The following is a 19,697-nucleotide window of genomic DNA, read 5'->3' as shown; positions in this document are numbered from 1 at the left end:
CACAAGAAATGGGCAGCATTCTCGCCTGCAAATGTAAACAAACTTGTTTGTCTGAGCAATTGGCGGAACAAAAAGTAGGACTAAGTGGACTCGCAGGCGCTACAATTTTACATTGTTTTATTTTTGAATGCAGTTGTTTTGTACAACTAATTCTACATTTGTAAGTTCAACTTTCATGATAACGGGATTGAACTACAGCAATTGTATTAGGTGAATTGAAAAATACTATTTATTTTGTTTTTTACAGTGCAAATACTTGTAATAAAAATAAATATAAAGTGAGCACTGTACACTTTGTATTCTGTGTTGTAATTGAAATCAATGTACATGTGAAAATGTAGAAAACATCCAAAACCATTTAAATAAATGGTATTCTATTATTGTTTAACAGTGTGATTAACTGAGGTTTTTTTGTTTTGTTTTTTTAAATCGCTGGCCAGCCCTAATAAAACAGAACATATTTTTAAGTGGCTTGGAGAATCCAAAACATATTTTTTACTTTTGGTAATGCTGGAAACAAAAGAAGGAAGGCAAGTTTAGAAAGAATCATAGAACACATTTTTCTACTTTTAAAAAGAAAACCATCAAGCAATTTCTTGCTTATGATAGCACAGCAGTTGAGCTTGATAACTGAAATAAAGAATAAAAGTCTCCTCTAGTATACTTCTTCCACTGCCACAGCAGGAAACAGAGACTCTTGACTACATGCACAACAGGAGAACAAAGGACAGTAAAAGCTTTTTTATTTTAAAAAGAGTAATGCCAATATTTTCAGTTACGAAGGATTTAGTCACAACTTAGGTGTTTGGAAATTGGAGTGATGAGCCTTGTATAAATGCCTAGACATACCAAACTTTGAGAAGAGTCAGTGAGTGACTTTCAGCTGGCTAAATCACATGCAATGTTGGAAAATGAAGGGCAAGTCTAATATAAACACTAACAGGCAATATGGTCAAATTTCCCTCTCTCTTACTCCAGGATTACTGAAAGAAGTTAAGAGCAGTTCCAAGTACACCTGCTTAACAGAAAGCTCTGCTTTTCATGAGCTGCATAACTATGAAACAATGCTTAAAATGGGACCTGATAGGTAAGCCTAAAGAGTTGGGTTTGTGCCCTTATTATGCTTCTTTATGTGGTGTAAATGTGGTCTGACACAAATGTTTGGGAGATTTTTCTGCTTGTTTTTTATATCTTAAAAATAACAGAAATGTAAAATTTGGTCTTCCCTGGCTTTGCTCAAGGTCTCATATTTAGAGAGAGAGCTTTCTTACAGATTAATCAAATCAATAAATCATTGATCATTAATCTTTAACTAGGACAACCTTTCTCAAGTGTTTACTACATATCAGCATTAAATAAGAGTTAAACATCTCTGTTATTCAAACATGGAATATTATCTTTGTTCCTAATTTTTTCAGCACAGCATATCACAGACTTCTGAAAAAGTAATACCCAGATTGAACCTTGTATGTTGCCATCACTGCTTAAAATCCTAAATTATAGCTATGTCTGTAATAAAAGGTGTGTTTTTACAATGAGATGGCTATCTAGATTCAAAATCCTGTTGGAGATAAGGAACAGGTAGATTTTAACTTCAATGTAGGCTAGTCAAAATTAACCCTCTTCCCCCACCCTGCCCCAAGGGTTCAAATCTTGCCCATATGCTCAGGGTTTAGCTGATCGCCATATTTGGGGTCGGGAAGGAATTTTCCTCCAGGGCAGATTGGAAGGCCCTGGAGGTTTTTCGCCTTCCTCTGTAGCATGGGGCACGGGTCACTTGCTGGAGGATTCTCTGCTCCTTGAGGTCTTCAAACTACAATTTGAGGACTTCAATAGCACAGATATAGGTGTGAGGTCTTTTTTAGGAGTGGTGGGTGAAATTCTGTGGCCTGCATTGTGCAGGAGGTCAGACTAGATGATCATAATGGTCCCTTCTGACCTAAATATCTATGAATCTATGAACTCAACTAGCTACTGTGAGATAAAAACTACAGTGGCTTGTCTCCTCTTGAATCTTACAGAGATAGCTATTGCAGTGTAAAAAAACCAGATCTATTTTTGCAGCAGACACAAAATCTGTGTGAGAGAGATGTCATTTAAAACTTAGGAAAACTGCTTTTAGCTTCATTAAAATATTATGATATTTGTAGGGCTTACATTTGACCTACTTTATTTTGTAGTGACATTTCTTCTATCTAAAAACAACAATCATAAACCTGAGTTAAAAATCAACATTTGTGCACTATTTAATGGATCTCAAAGTACAAGTTATGTGCTTTATATTATGTAGCAAGTGATTCTATGTATTGTCACTACCACTGTTTTAAGCTTTTAACTCTGATACCCCTTCTATGCCTGTTTTTAATATAGCATTTCTCAAGTCAAGACTAAAACTAATTGCCTTTATTACAAACACTCCAACTTAGTGATCAGGAATTTATTTACAAACAAAAAGGGAAAAAACAGAAACACATAAAATAAGCAAACTATACCCTACCACTACTACTAATAGGAGAGCTAATCTTCCTGTTCAATATTGCAAAATGTGCATACCATAGATATGTCTAATCTAGACTGCAAACTCCTTGGAGCACATGTAATTTCTTCCTTTTTATTTTTACAAAACCAGCAACACCTCAACACTAAAATGGTGATAACACTCACTCCACAGCAATTACTTTCAATCCTCAGACCTTCAAAATATGTTCTCTCCAAGTGCTTTCCAAACACTGTCTCTTCATGATATTCTGCATCAAAATTCTGATGAAAAGAAAGTAACAGAGGACTATTAAGAATATACAAAATTCTTAAGTGAGAGTATCTAAAGGCTAATATTTTTTTTTCTTTTCGGAGGGAAGACAGTAAAAATGTTCTGCTACTTAAGATTACTATTGGTATTTTCCTGTCCTTATGGTGAGGAGGGACACCCATTAACCATACAGAGTTGGTTCATATTTATGATATGTAAGCACTCAAAACATCCAACCCGACTGTAGTTTGTACAATCTATGACCAGGGCCTGATTCTTGTAAGTTTGTATTTCATTTCCAACACTGAATTCTCAGTGAAGAATGCTGAGGAACAGATTGCTTTAACTAGGTGACTAAAAAGATTTACTCTTCTGAAATCAGTGAAAGTACAAAGCAGAAATATGACTCAGAAATTCAGCCACACAACACAAAGGCAATGCAATTAGTCCTCCTTTAACTCCTTACAGATTGTACTAAAATACACACAGCCTAGCCTATCTTAGCAGCAGCGTACGATGGTTTTCGACTAGACTTTTCTAAGGTATGTCTATACTGCACGCTAAGCCCATGTCTGTGGGACCCAGGCTTGGTAACATGCTGTTTCCAAGCCCTCAGTTGAGTGTCCACACAGCACTGTAAACCTTAGCCTACAATTGCTGGATCTGGGTCTCACATCCCTGCTAACAGGTCTATACAAGGTCCTTCTGACCTCAGGTCTGCAGCTTGAACTGCATCCAGACTGCAAAATGACAAGGTTTGAACCTGAGTCACAGTGGGATTTGGGCTCTGATGCACCCCTCCCCCCCACACCAAGGGTCCTAAAACTGGATCCTGCGTGCTTGTTGACCTGAGTCAGACTGATGTGTGTACACTGAAGAGAGGTTTGGGCTCAAAACTGAGTAGAGTCCAGGCTAAGAATGCAGTCTAGATGTACACCTAGCATCATGATCTACTTCTGTATCTTGAAGGAAATGGAGCTTCCACCACTTCCCTTGGAAGCCAGATCATCTCACTGCCCAGATGTTTCTCCTGATCATCCTAAATTTTTCCCTCTTAATTTTAATCCCATTACACCAAGTTATAGTGCCATACATTACTACAGAACTGGCCCCCATCTTTGGTCTTCTCTTTCTTTCATTCCATTTTTTCCTTTGCACAATGTCATACACTCACAGTTTTTAAAGCTACCATTCTCTAAACTGATGTTTCGCAAGTCTACCACTGCACTCCTTAGTCGTCTCTATCCAATCCTGCATTTCTACCCATCTCTCTGACATCTCATCCTGGATCTCTCACCACTGGCATCCACTAATATGGCAAAATCTTAACTCATTATTCCTCTTCCCCCATCCCAGAATTTCTCCACTAAAAACTATGTTTACTGCAAATTAGACACAATATGCAGAATGTGTTGGGTAAAATGAAATCTTAACTTTAATATGGTGCACTGCAATATAATGGCAGGTAAGATGCAATATAAAAATAGTTTCAAAGGTAAAAATTACATATTTAAAATAATGCTCCATTCTGTTACAATACATTAGAATAGTGGGTTTTCAACCTTTTTTAATTTGCTGACCCCTACATTTCAAATAAAGTCCTTTGGAAACCTTAGACATAGTCTGCAGATGCCCAGGGCCCACAGACCACAGTCTGAAAACCACTGCATTAGAATATTATACTCCAAGTTTTGTTTTTGGGGGGTTTTTTTTGTTTGTTTTTTAAAGAGCTAGCTTTCTGGTCAGTTTGTCTTTCTGAGTCTCTTAACTACTGTATGTTGTTTCAAAACAATGGTGATGCTTAAGTCTTCAATACCTTTTTTAAAAAACAGATATTATGAACAAATTTCTCTAACCAATATTACAAAACCTAAATTGTAGGTCTCACCTAAGAGAGCAGAATTTCTTGAACTGGCTTAGTTTGTTCGAAGTGACTGTATGCATGGTCCCTACAGTGTTGTTGTAGTGTTGCGTCTACTGTGGCAGCAGCTGCTTACTACTATCATCACAGTAAGCTTGAAAACGTGTAGTTTGCTGACTGTAAGAGCAGCAGCATTATGACTATCAGGCCAACCTGTTGTGATCCCGGTCTCCATGCCCCTTCCCACCTTCAGATCATAGACAGTCTGAATTATCAACCAGTGCTGCAATGGAGGGACCTAGAGCAGCACTACTATCTCAAGTGTTGTGGGCAAGTTAAATTTTGTTCTACTTCTATTTTTTAACCGGAAGTGTCCTACAGAGAATTCAAGGAAGGATTTTCTTGATAAAGAATAAAGACAAGGAAAAAGGAGTATTGAGAGGACAAGACCAGAATAGGGTTAAGAAGGAAAAGGACACCTAGGCCTGGTCTACACTACACAGTTAGGTTGATATAAAACAGCTTACATCGACCTAAATATGTCAGTGTACACACCACAGCCTTGCCCCACCAAAGTAAATGCCCTACTACACCGACATAATAACGCCACTTCCACAAGAGGTATAGGGCTTATGATGGTGTAGTTAGGATGACGCAGTGTCTGTGTAGATGCTGGGTTACTTACATTGGCTCTTTGCTGTCTTCTCAATTTCAGGGCTCCATGAAGCCTTGAAACCGACAAGAAAGCCGGGCAGCTACACCCCAGCTGCCCCTAGCTCCCTGCTCCCGTAGGGGAATGGGGAGGTGAGAAGCCCGGGAGGCAGCTGGGTTCCCTGCGGGGAGCTGTGTGGGGCTGAGAGCCCGAGCTTTCAGCCCCCCAACACTGCTCCTCTTCAGTCAGTGGAGGTGCTCCTGGTGAGGCAGCACACCACTGACAGAAGGAGGGTAGTGTGGACCTAACAGATGCAGTTAAAATCAGTGGGAACTGTATTTTGAACAAATAAAGCACTTAAGAAGTTTCCACCTGAAAAATCAGATCCTAGGTTTCTCAAATTAGGCACCCAAAATTAGTGGATGCTTGTGACCTTGATCTCTCTACACCTCAGCTCCCCATCTGTGAAATGGGGATATACTCCCTCACCTCACAGGGGTGTTGCGAAAAGAAACAAACATTGGTTATGATTTCAGATACTATACGGATGAGCGAGGCAGAAATGCCCATTAGCAAATTAATAATTCTGTATTCAGAGGAGAGTTTTAGTGTGTGTAGTAAATAAGCTACTGAATAGCAGATCATTCAATTAGCACTGCCCATTCTGTGCTCCTGCATTTGAACCAGGTGGCTTCCTTCTCCACATTGCCTGGGACTCAGCAGGAGAAGCAATGAGGGCATAGAAACAAGTCTGCCAGCTCTCAGTTCCTGTGTCTGGGGCCACAGGAGCAGGGAGTTGCAACTACCAGGAAAGTCCTATTCAGTCCCCGTGCCCTGAGCTAGAGCATGCTCAGTACAGACAAAATCTTCAGAGAATTTAGCTGGTAAATTCTCAAGTCCATACTGAACATATGCACAGCGAAATTTTTAAAGGCTTATAACTTGGCGTTTCTTCCCCCTCACAGGAACAGCAAAAAAGAGACATCTCTCGGACGTAAAGGAAACCCTCCTGCCAAATTTCAACTCCGGCTCCAAGCCTGGCCGCACAAGTGCTTCTTAGCAAAAGGACGTAAGAATTTTCTGAACATTGGAAAAACAGTGTATTTTTCCCCCAACTTTGTTCTGACAAATGGCTGAACCATTTTTGCTGAAAAACTTTCCAAAAAAAATTCAAACTAAGTTAACAACTGGCTTCAAAAATTTCAGTTCCACCAGTTCAAGTTTGGCAAAATTATAAGAAATTGAAACAGGGTCTTATATGGGAAAATGTTGGGCAATCTTAACCATAGATGGTGCTACCCTCTCCTCCTGTAAAAGTACACATGACAGTGTTACATTCCTATGTTTGTCAATCTCACATTAACTACCTAGATATACTGCTCAAAGGAACAGGCTCACCATAGTAATAATTTATTGTTATAATTGTTGTAATTTACCGTTAGAGATACAAAAGCAACAAAGTTCATTAGTAGAGAGGTCTAATACCATGAACAAACTTGCCATCTGTCAGCTATATCTATACCGTCCATCGCTATCTGAATTTCAGAAAAGTACCATGAAAAAACATTAGATAGTTAGAAGTTACTTCATGCAAACAAACATTAAGCTTATGCCACAAACCCATAATGCAACCAAATGTAGTGTACTAATTTAAAAGGGCATGACAACCTTTTTTAAAAAGCCTCCACAGCTAAGAAGATTTTGCTATGCTGAGTGCTGCTGCAACTACAGACCAAGTCATTTACAAAGCTAGTTTTCTGCAAGTCGCAAGCACACAGCTAATAAAGCTCAAGTATAGCAAATGCATCACTGACAGTAACTCAGCTTAATATGGAACCCAGACACTTGCAATTCTCACTTGTTTGAGGAGAAGGAGGAAGAGGAGTGAGAAAGGGGACTTAATCTGAAATACTTTAAAAAAAAAAAAAAAGTAATGCCATCTGAGGATGAAGGGCTATACTATGAGTGTATCAGTTGAGAAATTTAAGATTCCCATCAAAATAATCTCATTTAAAAATTGTCCCATCTTGACTACCCTACAAAGCTACTAGTCAAATAGCTTCTTCATGCTAATCTCTCTTCCAGCAGAACCTTTAGCAGAAAGTTTTGAATATCCTGTTTTGACTCTGATACAAAAACACTTTACCTGCTGGTGTACTCAGGCTCCCTGTTTTGCCTACACACTTTTGGATCTCCCTGATGTCAGCCAGAAAGTAATTGAGTAAGCTTCTGTTAATTAGTAAAAAAAAAAAAAAAAAAAAAAACCACACCACACAATTTAAGATTCCAGATACACCTCTACCCCAATATAACGCTGTCCTAGGGAGCTAAAAAAACTTACCGCGTTATAGGTGAAACCGCGTTATATTGAACTTGCTTTGATCCACCGGAGCACGCAGCCCCACCTCCCCCCGAGCACTGCTTTACTGCGTTATATACGAATTCGTATTATATCGTGTCACTTTATATCGAGGTAGAGGTGTATGAAAAACTGGGAATTGAGGCACCATCAAAAGAGATTAGAAGTTTTGTGCACCTACACATGGACCAGCAAATTGGTGGTTTTGGGGGGATAGTGTAGAGAGGAAAAAGATATGAAAAGCAGCAGGTCACTTCAAAGCAGCAGGTCATTTCAAAGTATCTCTGAACAAATTAAACCAGTTTCCTTTTACACAGTGCCGAGCTACTTGCACTGAATCTCCCCAACCACCAGCCTCAGCCATCGCCGTTACAGTTTAGTATTTGCTTCTGGTATTACTCACAGCATGCTAGGTGCTTTCCCAAAGGGCATTCACGCATCTCTGCCACCCACCAAACGCACTGCATACCTAACCAGCATCCACGGAGGAGACCCTTCCTGGTAACCCCCATCACCCCCCTGCTTCCCTAACCAACATCCACAGGGGATACCATCCCTGAGATCTCCATCTCCTCCCTGCAGCTCTACCCAGCGTGGAGGTGGGCACCCTCCCTGGTATCCCCATCTCCTGCCTCTCTAACCAGCACCCTATCCTCCTCCTCTCCCTGTATCCGCGGGGGGGGGGAAGCAGGGCACCTTTCCCAGCATCCCCAGCCCCCTCCGCCGCCCGGGGGCAGGACGGGCTGCCCGGCCCTGTCCCTGCCAGTTCCCACCAGCCGGGACTCGGCCCTGTTGCCGGGGCTGGGCCGTCGTCTCCTTCCCTCGCCCGCACTCACTCGCCAGCCGCGGTCCATCCAGCCCCCCGCCTCCTCCTCCTCCTCCGCCGGCGCCGTGGCTGCCCCCCAGCTCAGCCTTCTTAGGCCCCGCCGCCGCCGCCGCCGCCGCTCCGGGGGCTGCCCCGTGCGGGTAGCCGGGCCCGGCGGCGGGGGCGCTGGGGCCGGGCAGGCCTAGCGGGAGCCCCCCGAGGGCGGGCGGGGGCCCGGGGCAGGCGGGGGCGGCGCCGGGCTCCTCGTGCAGGAACTGGCACTCCTCCCCGTAGAAGCAGGTCTTGTCCTTGGCGTAGTAGCGGCAGAACTTCAGCTTCAGCCCCGCGCCGGGGGCCGGGCCCGGGACCCCCGCCGCCCCGACCCCCGCCACCGGGGCCGGGCAGGGGAGGCCGCCGCTGTTCATGGCAACGCCGCCAGCCTCAGCACCATGGGGAGGGGCCGCGGGAGCCGCCGCCGCCGTCACCCGGGGCTCCGACTCCAGAAGGGGGGAGCCGGGGGCGCGATTGTGCTTCTCTTAAAGGGGCCGCGCGGCTCAGCCCGCCGGAGGGGAGACGCGGAGGCGGCTCGTCAATGGGCCCGGCCCGGGGCTTGTTTATTCCATTTTCCTCTTCCTGAGCGGACGCCCCGCCACGCATGCGCGGGAGAAGGGCGTTCTGGGTAATCCGGGACCAGCGAGGTGCTGGGGGACCCGGGCAGAGGGTCCCGCGCGCGCAGGGCGTGGGGAAGGGGCCCGCGCCGCTCGCCGGGCCCATCTCCCCGCGTGTGGCAGCCGCAGCCCCGGGACACGGGCCCTCCCCCGGGCACCCCCGGCCGTCTCGTGGCTGCTGGAAACACCGCCCAAGAGGCCGCAGCCCGAGCTGCGAGGGGAACCATGTGAAAACCTCCAAGGCCCTCGCAAGCGAGGAGCTGCGCCTGGCTTGGCTCAGAGGCTGGCGGTTGTGCAGGGCTGTGTTCACGCCTCCTCCATGGGGGCTGCAAAGCCCCCCGTCCCCCCCCCCGCGCAGGAGAGAAGGACTAGCCATTGATCAGCCCCAGGGTGCTCGTCCTATTGGGAATCCAGGACGTGGGCGGGCAGAGCTCGTCCACTACAAAAGGATCCCCCCACAGCCTAAGGGGGAGATCCACAGGGCCTGGAGAACCAACTAATTACGGGGGACAACTAATGAAAAAAAACAGGGACGGGAGTGCGGTCAAAGGGTCAAACGAAGGGAACCGGACGGGGACACAGAGCAGAGAACCCCGGACAGCGCCCACCGCTCCGCAAAGGCGTCAAGGGAGTCGGTGGACGCCGCCCAGAGGAACTCCGCTCGGAGGCGTGAACGGACAGAGGAGCGGAAATAGGCCCCGCAGTCGCAGGAGACTCCATCGGCCAACCTCCTCACCCTGGTTTTATAGATGGCCCCAGGGTGCTCGTGCAGGGCAAACAAACAAACCAGGGGGGCGCTTGCCGTGTCAGGGAGGGGTGCCGCAGCCATCACGCCTGTGGGTGAGTCTCTGGCCTGTGCTGATATCTGGGAGGTCAGACTAGATTCTCATGCTCCACCACCTTTCCGCAAAGGCTTACTAGTAGCTAGCTAAGTAATGGTTTAAGACACAGCTTCGGTCTGATGGTTTGTTGACATAACATGTGAAATTGTTGAAGTAAATGGGAAATACCCGGCTGACGCCACTGGAATTTTACAATTTACTTCAATGGGGCCAGGATTTCACCCATCACCGTCAAACATGGCACTGATTCAAAATGCATTTAGGGGGAAAAACTCTCTGTGATATCTCTACTGTGTTCTGTAACTAAACCCTCTTTTAAACTATGCAGACTCAAAGAAAGTGTACCATGTTACCAATTTTCTTCGCTTGTATTCCACCAGACAAGACAGGAGAGAGGCTGACTTGGCCACACTTCCGGCTTTAAAATTATGAATTTGTGAGTACTCCCATTGACCTCAAATGAGGCGGGTGAGGTGAGGGGTGTAGGATTGGACCCCTCAAATGGCACAGATGGTAAAAGCATTAAATTTAGAATTATTACCAAGTGACAGAAAATGAGGCATAGTATGATGATAGCAGAGTAATTCAACAAGAAAATCCAGGGTTTTCAATTTTCCATGATACGCAGGTATGGCTAAATATTTGGTATTTTTATATAGTATATGGTGTGAAGAAAAATATATCCTGATGATAACTTTAAATGTATATGTAAATTACATTATTTGTGTGCAGTGTAGCCATGTTGGTCCCAGGATATTAGACCAGGAGGGTGAAGTAATATCTTTTATTGGACCAACTTCTGTTGATGAGAGAGAAGCTTTTGAGCCACACATAGCTCTGCATCTTGCCTCTCTCACCAACACGTTGGTCCAATAAAAGATACTACCTCACCCACTTTGTCTTTCATTGTTATTTATATCCATCTTGTACTATTGTCTGTTCTAACTCAGTAGGCTACCACATATTGCGTCATGATATCAGTTTTTAATCAGAACTTCCCATTTTAACCAGCGGCCCTTTGTTAGTCTTGTAGATACTGTCCTCAAATTCTAATATATTATTTTTAAAGGAACTAATACAATATGTATATAACAATGAGAATATCTCATGTTCTTTCACTGATGATGTAACCCCCCTCCCATTCTTCCCCATTTCCTTACAGCCAACCCTTGCTGTGTTTTCTCTATTTAAATTAAAATCTTCTGCCAGGGACCTGTCATTTCTTAATTGCCTGAAAACACCATGTACAACTATGACATTGTGTAAATACTAAATAATATTGTGAGGCAGTTTCTGCAATGTGTGTTCTCCTTTGTAGACGAAAGGTGGGGGTTTGGACACACCCTCATTTTGAGTTTTATGACAGGATTCAGAAAAGATTTCCAAAAGCATAACCGTAAATTCCCTGCTGAAAAACAAGCAAATTCCTTCTTCACAGATGTTTGAAAACTGACTTAAAATTAATGCAAAATAAGGGATTCTCCCTTTGGATGAGTGAGACTCGGCAAACCTGCCATTTTAAAGGTGTGTTTAAAGATTCTAGGGATGGAGAATTTTGTTATGTGGGTTTTCAATGAGTCATTTGCAATCAAGATTTTTTTAAAATCTTCCTCATTCAGACTGTCTCCACCGTTTGTGACACAATCCTTGCAATTATATATATATATAGCAGAAGAATCCCCATATTTTTAAGCGCCATGAGTATTATTTTGGTAAGAAAAACATTTACTATGGAATTAAGATTCCTTTTTGTCTTGCTTAGACTCATTATTATAAAAAATAGAAAATCAGGGGCTGCCATCAAGATGCTTTGACAGTTCGTATGAAAAGAGAATTTCAAAAATGAGTGGGATTTTAAATGTCACATTGAAACAAATCAAAATACTCCCTCATCATATAAAGACTTCAAAAACTTTTTTAAAAGCTGTTTTAAAATGAAACCTCAGACCACAGTTCTAGCAATTAGCATTATTGATATGACTTCTTCAGGTGGTTGCAAACCAAGGGAGAGCAAATGAATTGCTTGGTTGAAGAGGTTGGTCAGAAAGATGGGCAAGATCCAGACCCATCCTACCCAAGGAGTCAAGGTTCTATTATTTGCTTATTATATATATCATCATAGTCCCTGCAAATGTCCCTTTGTGGAATGCAACCACAAACACACCTGCTCTCTGAGATTTGCAGCTCACTGGTGTCCACTAGAGTCCTCATTCAAACAATGACATCTCGGTCAGCTCCCACTGCAACCAGTCCCTGGTCTGAGAACACCAGGTAGTGCCAGAGTACCACACGCTCGCTGGTAAGGTAATCTACATAGTGTACATCCATGGGGATGTTAGACCATGTCCAAATGGAAGGATAAAGTTGTCTGTTGGGGAGCAGTACAAGTTGGCTAACCCAGTTGTATTGGAGTGGGATGTCATTCATTTTAACCAGCTTCTAGGGCAGGGGCGGGCAAACTTTTTGGCCTGAGGGCCACGGCGGGTTTCTGAAATTGTATGGAAGGCCAGTTAGGGGAGGCTGTACCTCTGCAAACAGCCAGGCATGGCCCGGCCCCTGCCTCCTATCTGACCCCCACACTTCTCACCCCCTGACGGCCCCCCCGGGACTCCTGCCCCGTCCAGCCACCCCCGTTCCCTGACGGCCCCCCAGGGACCTCTGCCCCATCCACCACCCCCTGCTCTCGGTCCCCTCACTGCCCCCGGACCCCACGCCCCTAACCACCCCCTGAACTCCCCTGCCCTCTATCCAACCCCCTCCCTGCCCCCTTACCACACTGCCTGAAGCACCAGTGTCTGGCAGCGTGGCTGCACCAGGACAGGCAGCCGTGCCACACTGCTCTGGGCAGCACAGAGCACCGGGTCAGGCCAGGCTCTGCAGCCCCGCCGCCCAGAGCATTGCGCCGCATGGCTGCGGGGGAGGGAGAACAGCAGGGGAGAGGCCAGGGGTTAACCTCCCAGGCCAGGAGCTCGGGCTGGGCAGGACGGTCCCGCGGGCTGTAGTTTGCCCACCTCTGTTCTAGGGAGTTTTCAGAGATTCCCATCTCAGAAGCTGTGGGATTTCCGTATCTATTTGGGGAAACCAGCCTACCACTGTGAGTCAGATCAGGACAGATGAGGCTCCCCTCAACAGAGGGAGATTCTCCTGTTGTTCAGGAGTATATAGAAAACCATTATGAACAGCATTACGCCATGGGGTACTTTCAGCAAGACATCAAATTTCTAACAGAGCTGTAACTTTATGATTGAACCACAGAGAATGAGTAATGGAAATAACATCCTGAGTCAGGCATATGACCTCGTGGGTTCTGACAGATTTCACTCACGCTGGAATCATTAGAGAAAATAGCTTTCTCCAGGCCCTAAGCGTTTTTGCACTATGGCTTTTTGAGTACATGGAGCTCCTGTGACAAGGTTTGAGTTTGCAGAAGGATGTGCAAACATCTTTTACCTTAAATGACTATCCACTGCATGACCGTAGATAGGTGTCTCTGCCTTGTTAGCAGGTATTGGAACCTGACTGGGAGTTGCAGTTTAATTGCTACCGACTCTATGGGGCAGTTGTGATTAATTAGATTCTATCCTGAATATAATAAGAAAGATGTGATTAGCTCGGGTTTATGACAGACAGGACCTAAGGGAAAGAACCCAAGGAGAAAGCTTAGACAGACCTACCAACTTAAGGAGAAGGCACAGGTTGGGGATTGTGTTGTGTTATTTTGGGTTTACAATTTTGTTGTTAAAGCCAGGCTCCAGGAGGAGTGTCATTTTGACTCTACAATGACAGTGTAGCTTTTATTCAGTGCTGGGAAAGGACTCCAACCTCTTAAAATGTTCTAGCAAATATTTTGGATTGGGTATTTCACATTGCTACGTTCTGTTACCAATGTCACCTCTAAATGGCATTGACATTTAGGGATCAATCTCTTATAGGCTCATGTGGTGACTTCGCCGCCCAACATCTCACTGAAGCAGTGGAAGAGTGTGATTTGGTGATAGGTCTGATTAGAGAGTCTGATAACATTTGCACACAGGCCATTTGGTATCTTTTTTTAGTTAAGTATAAAATTACTACATCAGTATCCACCTGGCTGAATACATCTACATCTGTGATTCAAAATCCTAACTACTGTATTCAGCTCAGGTGACCCAGATCTCAAAAAAGAGATCACCAAATCAAAGGGTGTCCAAATACAGGCATCTAAAATAATGAGAGGGTTGAAAAGATCAAGACTGCTTAGTTTAGCAGAAACAGTACATGATAGAAGGGACATCATAGATATATTATTTACAATATAATTAATGGTATGGAGAAAGTAAATCAAGCACTCATTTGTACTCTTTCTTACAACACAATATCAAGGGACACACACTAAAAATGAATGACAAAACCTTTTTAACCGATAAAAGGAAATATTTTTTTACACAACGTGTGTTTAACCTGGGGTTATACCATTACAAAGTACAATCAAGCTCAATAATTTTGTAGGGTTAAAAGAAGATTGGACATTTATATGGATAATGAGAACATCCACACTTATGTTAGACAGGATTTTAACAAACTTTTTATTTATTTTTGTAATGAGAGGTATATACCCTCTTCCTTCAGGGTATAAACAACTAATTGCCTGAAGTTTGGGAGAAATTTCTGCTATGGACTAGTTATTCTGTTAGAGGGAATCTTGTATATTCTAAAGAATCTGATACTGACCACCATCACAGGCAGGATACTGGACTAGATAGATGACTGGTTACAATCTGCTGTAACAGGTTCCTATGGGGTTTTTGGAGGGGATGGGGGTTATCCCTAAGGGCTTCCCTTCACTGAAATATTAGCTTGAGTGTTACCCCTTACCTATCTCCAGTCCACACATAAATATCTTTAGTTTGAGTTAAGTGATGCTTTAAACTTGAGCAAGCTGTCCCAGGCCCAGATTAACAAATGTGTGCTAAGTGTACTTGCACAGGACTCCTGTCTCCAGGAGGCCCCTAACCACCTCGGGAAAAGACAAAAACACTCGGCACTCGAGTGCAGCTGATGCTTAAGCTAGTAATGCAATGGAGGTGCAGCTTCAGGTTACACTTTGAGATAGCACAACTTGTCAGCTGCTAATCCACTCTATGCTGCTAACTACATCATTCTGTGTATCTTGAGTGTTGTTTTGCAGTTTGGCTGCTCTCACTCAAGCAAGGCTAACTCCAGTTAGCTGTTGCAGTGAAGAGAAGCCATACTCTGATATAAAAGAAATAGAGTGATTGTGTGATGTGGTAACAAAATCAGTTTTCCCAATGAAAAATCCAATTTTAGTTCTAGCATGTATGTGTTCAAAAAACAGATACCATTTACTAGTTCACTCAGGAAAGTGCTTTACTATTGGACATATTAGGATGGAAGTCCTCTGTCTCCTGTTCAATACATCTACATGTACATAAGCCAAATGAACTGGGTTTTTATTTATTCATTTTTAGTCATTAAATATGAACTAACCTGACAAAAGAAAAACCTTCCAGAATATGGTTTACTCATAAACATACACACTGAGACTTCTGATAAACAAGCAACTGAATCACCAGCCATGAAGTCTGATTCTTCATAAACTGATAAGCCAACCACAAAAAGGCAAGGAATCAATAAAATCCTCTGCATCTTGCCCAAGCATGTAGGGACAAAATTAGACACGCCAAGACACAAAATGAAATTAAACTAATAGGGACAAAAAGGGTACCAAGAAAACATTTTAGAAATACATTAGAACCAAGGACAGACTAGGCCCATTAGTCAATGAGAAGGGAAAGTCAATAACAGAAAACACAGCAATGGCTGAAGTTTTAAAAACACCGTTTTTGTATCAGTTTACACCAAAAAGGTTAGCAGTGGCTGGATAACTAACATAGTGAGCATCAGTGTAAATGGGGTATGATCTGAGGCTAAAATAGGGAAAGAACAAGTTAAGAGTTAGATGTCTTCAACTCAGTAGGGCCTGACAAAATACACTGGGACCTGGCTGAAGAGATCTCTGAGCCATTAGCAATTATCTTTGAGAATTTGTGTAAGACGGTAGAAATAGCGGAGGACAGGAGAGGTCCCAGAAGACTGGGAAAGGACAAATATAGCTCCTGCTTATAAAAAGGAAATCAGGACAACCCAGTAATCAATCAGTTTAACTTTGGTACCCAGAAAGACAATGGAACAAATAATCAATGTGTAAGCACATAGAATATAATAAGGTGATAACAGTCAACATGGATTTGTCAAGAACAAATCATGTCAAACCAACCTAATATCCTTCTTCAACAGGGTAACAAGTCTTCTGGATGTGGGGAAGCAGTAGATGTGAAGTATCTTGACTTCAGTAAGGTTCTTGATCCTGTCTCACTTGACCTTCTCATAAGCAAACTGGAGTAAAAGCCTAGACCAGTATTTCTCAAATGCGGCCACAGTGGCCTCATGTGGCCACCAGGTACTTTTCTTACAGCCTCAGGCTCCTGGGTGGTGATTGTGAGGTGCGGGGGGGAAGCAGCGGCCTCTCCCCTGGAGCCACCAGTGGGGGTTGGTCCCTGCCCCCTTCTGGAGCCACAAACACTGTAGGAGCAGGTGACCACTGTGAGCTCCCCACCTTCCTAGGGGCAGTGGGGCTTGGATTTTGGGCTTCAGCCCTGGGGTGGTGGGCAGCAGGATCTGGCCATGCGACAGTTGGCTTCATCCCCCAGCCCCAGGGCTTTGGGCCCTGGGCTCATTCCCACCACATCATCGCTGGTCCCTGCTGCATCTTCCATCCCTCAGTTGTGCAGCAGGACCCCAGGATCCAGCCCCAGACTCACCCCCCACATCCCCCGCTACCTCTTCCAGCCCCTCATTGCCCCGGCCCTCCTTACCTACTTTCCCATCCAGGGTTTAATTTGTCTCCCAGCTTGCCAGGGATGAGTAAGTCTGCTGTGAAAAGTGATATTAACAAATATCACTTTTCACCGTAGCAGACTTACTAGCTAGCAAATTTTTTTTAAAAATCAACCAAGAAGAGCAAAACATGCAAAGCACCTTATTTGTGTTTCTATTCTGTTTACATCCAATAAAGATTAAAGACAACTGTACATTCTTTTTATTATTGAATCTGTAAAAAACCCCTACATAAATAAATTGCTATGATTTGGGCATGGATATGTGCATATTTATTTGTTTTTCCTAAAGTTAATTAAGTATTTAAGAAAAAATTGTCAGAGCAGCTACCAAAAATGTGTTGTGAGAACCCCTGGCCTCGACAAACCTTCTATATGATGAGTACACAAGTGGCTGGAAAACAGAGAGTAGTTATCAGTGGTTCACAGTCAAATTGGAAGGACATATCAAGTGGGGTCCCACAGTATCTGTCCTGGGTCCAGTTCTCTGAATAGCTTCATGAATGATTTGGATAATGGCTTAGAGCAGTGGTTTTCACTTGTGGTCCGCGGACCCCTGGGGATCTGCAGACTATGTCTAAAAGTCTGCAAAAGGTTGTCATTACCCACAAAACAGTGGTTTTCAACTGTTGGATTCCTGAGGGTCCGCAGATTGTCTAAGGTTTCCAAAGGGGTCCACACCTCCATTCAAAGTTTTTTAGGGGTCCGCAAATGAAAAAAGGTTTAAAACCACTGGCTTAGAGAGTATACTTATAAAGTCTGCAGACAATACCAAGCTGGGAGGGGTTGCAATTGCTTTGGAGGACAAGATTAGAATTCAAATTGATCTTGACTCACTGAAGAAATTGTCTGAAATAAATACGGGAGAAATTCAATAAGGACAAATGCAAAGTACTCTACTTAGGAAGGAATAATCAATTGCACAAATACAAAATGGGAAATGACTGCCTAGGAAGGAGTACTGTAGAAAAGGATCTGCGGGTTACAGTGGATCACAAACTAAATGTGAGTCGACAACGTAATACAGTTGCAGAAAGAACGGACATCATTCTGGGATGTATTAGCACAAGTGTTGTAAGCAAGACATGAGAAGTAATCCTTCCACTCTACTCAGCACTAATAAGGCCTCAATTGGAGTATTCTGTCCAGTTCTGGGAACCACACTTCAGGAAAGATGTGGACAAATTGGAGAAAGTCCAGAGGAGAGCAACAAATATGATTAAAGTTCTAGAAAACATTACCTATGAGGAGAGATTGAAAAAACTGGAGTGGTTTAGTCTAGAGAAGAATAAAGGAGTGGGAGGAATGATGATAGTCTTCAAATAAAGGCGGGAGGAATGATGATAGACTCAGATACATGAAAGGTTGTTATAAAAAGGAGCATGATAAATTGTTCTCCTTATCCAATGAGGGTGGGACAAGAAGCAATGGGCTTAAATTGCATCAAGGAAAATTTAGGAAGAACACCCTACCTGTAAGTGCAGTTAAGCACTGGAACAAATTACAGTCTTAGGGAAAGTGTGGAATCTCTGTCTTTGAAGGTCTGGGATGGTCTAGAAAATAATACTTAGTCCTGCCTCAGTGTAGGGAATTGGACTAGATGACCTATTGAGGTCCCTTCTAGTCCTACAGTTCTATGATTCTATGAATGTGTTGGGGTAGAGGAGGTGAACACCATAAAAGTTTGTTGTCATAATTAAGGCTACGTTTTAGTCCATGTCTTTTACTAAAAATACCAGTGAATAAAACTTGGGGGGGGGCTGCCTGGGGACCCCGTGGGTGCTGGGGGAGGACGGCCCGGCTGCTTGAGGGGTGCGGGCGGTGGTGCGTGGCCCGGGACCCCCGCTGGTGCTGGAGGTGGGATTGGCAGGACCGGCAGGCTCCCTACCTGGCTCTGCGCCTTCCCTGCAGCAGCAGCAGAGTTTGGCTGTAGGAGGGGGTAGGGGGGTGGGGCATGGGATGGGGTGAGGCAGGCTCTGGGCAGTGTTTACCTGGGGGGGGCTCCCCATAAGCGGCGACATCCCCCACACTTAGCTGCTAGGCGGAGGCGTGGCCAGGCAGCTTTGCTGCGCGCTGCCTCCACCTGCAGGCACCGCTTCTGCCCCTCCCATTGGCCACGGTTCCTGACCAATGGGAGCTGCGAAGCTAGCGCTCTGGGTAGAGGTAGCATGCGGAGCTGCCTGGCCATGCCTCTGCCTAGCAGCTGAGCAAGGGGAATGTCACCACTTCCGGGGACCGCCGCCCAGAGCCCGTCTCACCCAGTCCTGTGTCCCAACCCCCAGCCTCAGCCCCTTCCCACACCCAAACTCTCTGCTGGGCGCGAGGGCGCGGTGGCCCAAGACTTCCTCAGCAGTGGCCAGTGTGCCTGGTGCAGGGGCTGCCTGAGCTGCCCCTGAGCCAGGCGCACTGGCCACTGCAGAAATCACAGAGGTCACGGAAAGTCATGGAATCTGTGACCTCTGTGAGAAACTCATGGCCTTAGTCATAATCCATAGTGGTGTTCCTCAGTTTGCAATACCTTCTTTAAGTTCCCAGGAATCCTATATTTTCTTTCCTGCTTTAGGGAACTTTTTCTTTCACACTCATCTGATTATCTCCTTCACTCCTCTTCAGATCTCTGCAGCTTCCCATTTCCCATCACATCGTGTTTAAACTTGTTTTCATTTCAACATCAAAACCCAACATAACTGGCCTGGCCTACATCTCCAAGCTAGTCTTTTTATCACATTGCTGGCTCTGCTTTGCCAGTGACATCAACCTCAATGCTCTATTCATTCACTTCTGCAATTGTCTTTGTGACATTTTCTATGCAATCCTCAATGTGTAAAATGCCTTCCCAGATTTGGTCCATCAAGCTACTACACT

At 44.5% G+C, this 19,697-nt stretch overlaps 1 protein-coding gene across 6 annotated transcripts in view; it reads right to left on the bottom strand.

Moving 5' to 3' along the window:
- Positions 1 to 9,265, bottom strand: part of PAN3 (poly(A) specific ribonuclease subunit PAN3) — a 120,379-nt gene extending 111,114 nt beyond the window's left edge. For 3 of the 6 annotated variants that reach the window (XM_073340697.1, XM_073340702.1, XM_073340719.1), the window contains exon 1: positions 8,458 to 9,264. In XM_073340697.1, coding sequence (XP_073196798.1) covers positions 8,458 to 8,851 — 394 coding nt within the window. In that variant the 5' untranslated portion in view covers positions 8,852 to 9,264. Of the gene's footprint in view, positions 1 to 2,664; positions 2,755 to 8,457 lie in introns of those variants that run through there. The other 3 variants (XR_012158470.1, XM_073340709.1, XM_073340727.1) reach the window with 3 other exon arrangements.
- Between the last annotated feature and the right edge of the window lie 10,432 nt (positions 9,266 to 19,697).

The sequence above is a fragment of the Lepidochelys kempii genome, chromosome 1 (assembly GCF_965140265.1).
Source record: "Lepidochelys kempii isolate rLepKem1 chromosome 1, rLepKem1.hap2, whole genome shotgun sequence".
Classification (NCBI taxonomy): domain Eukaryota; kingdom Metazoa; phylum Chordata; order Testudines; family Cheloniidae; genus Lepidochelys; species Lepidochelys kempii.
Note: the sequence above shows the minus strand (reverse complement) of the source record. Positions and strands in the feature narration are given on the sequence as shown.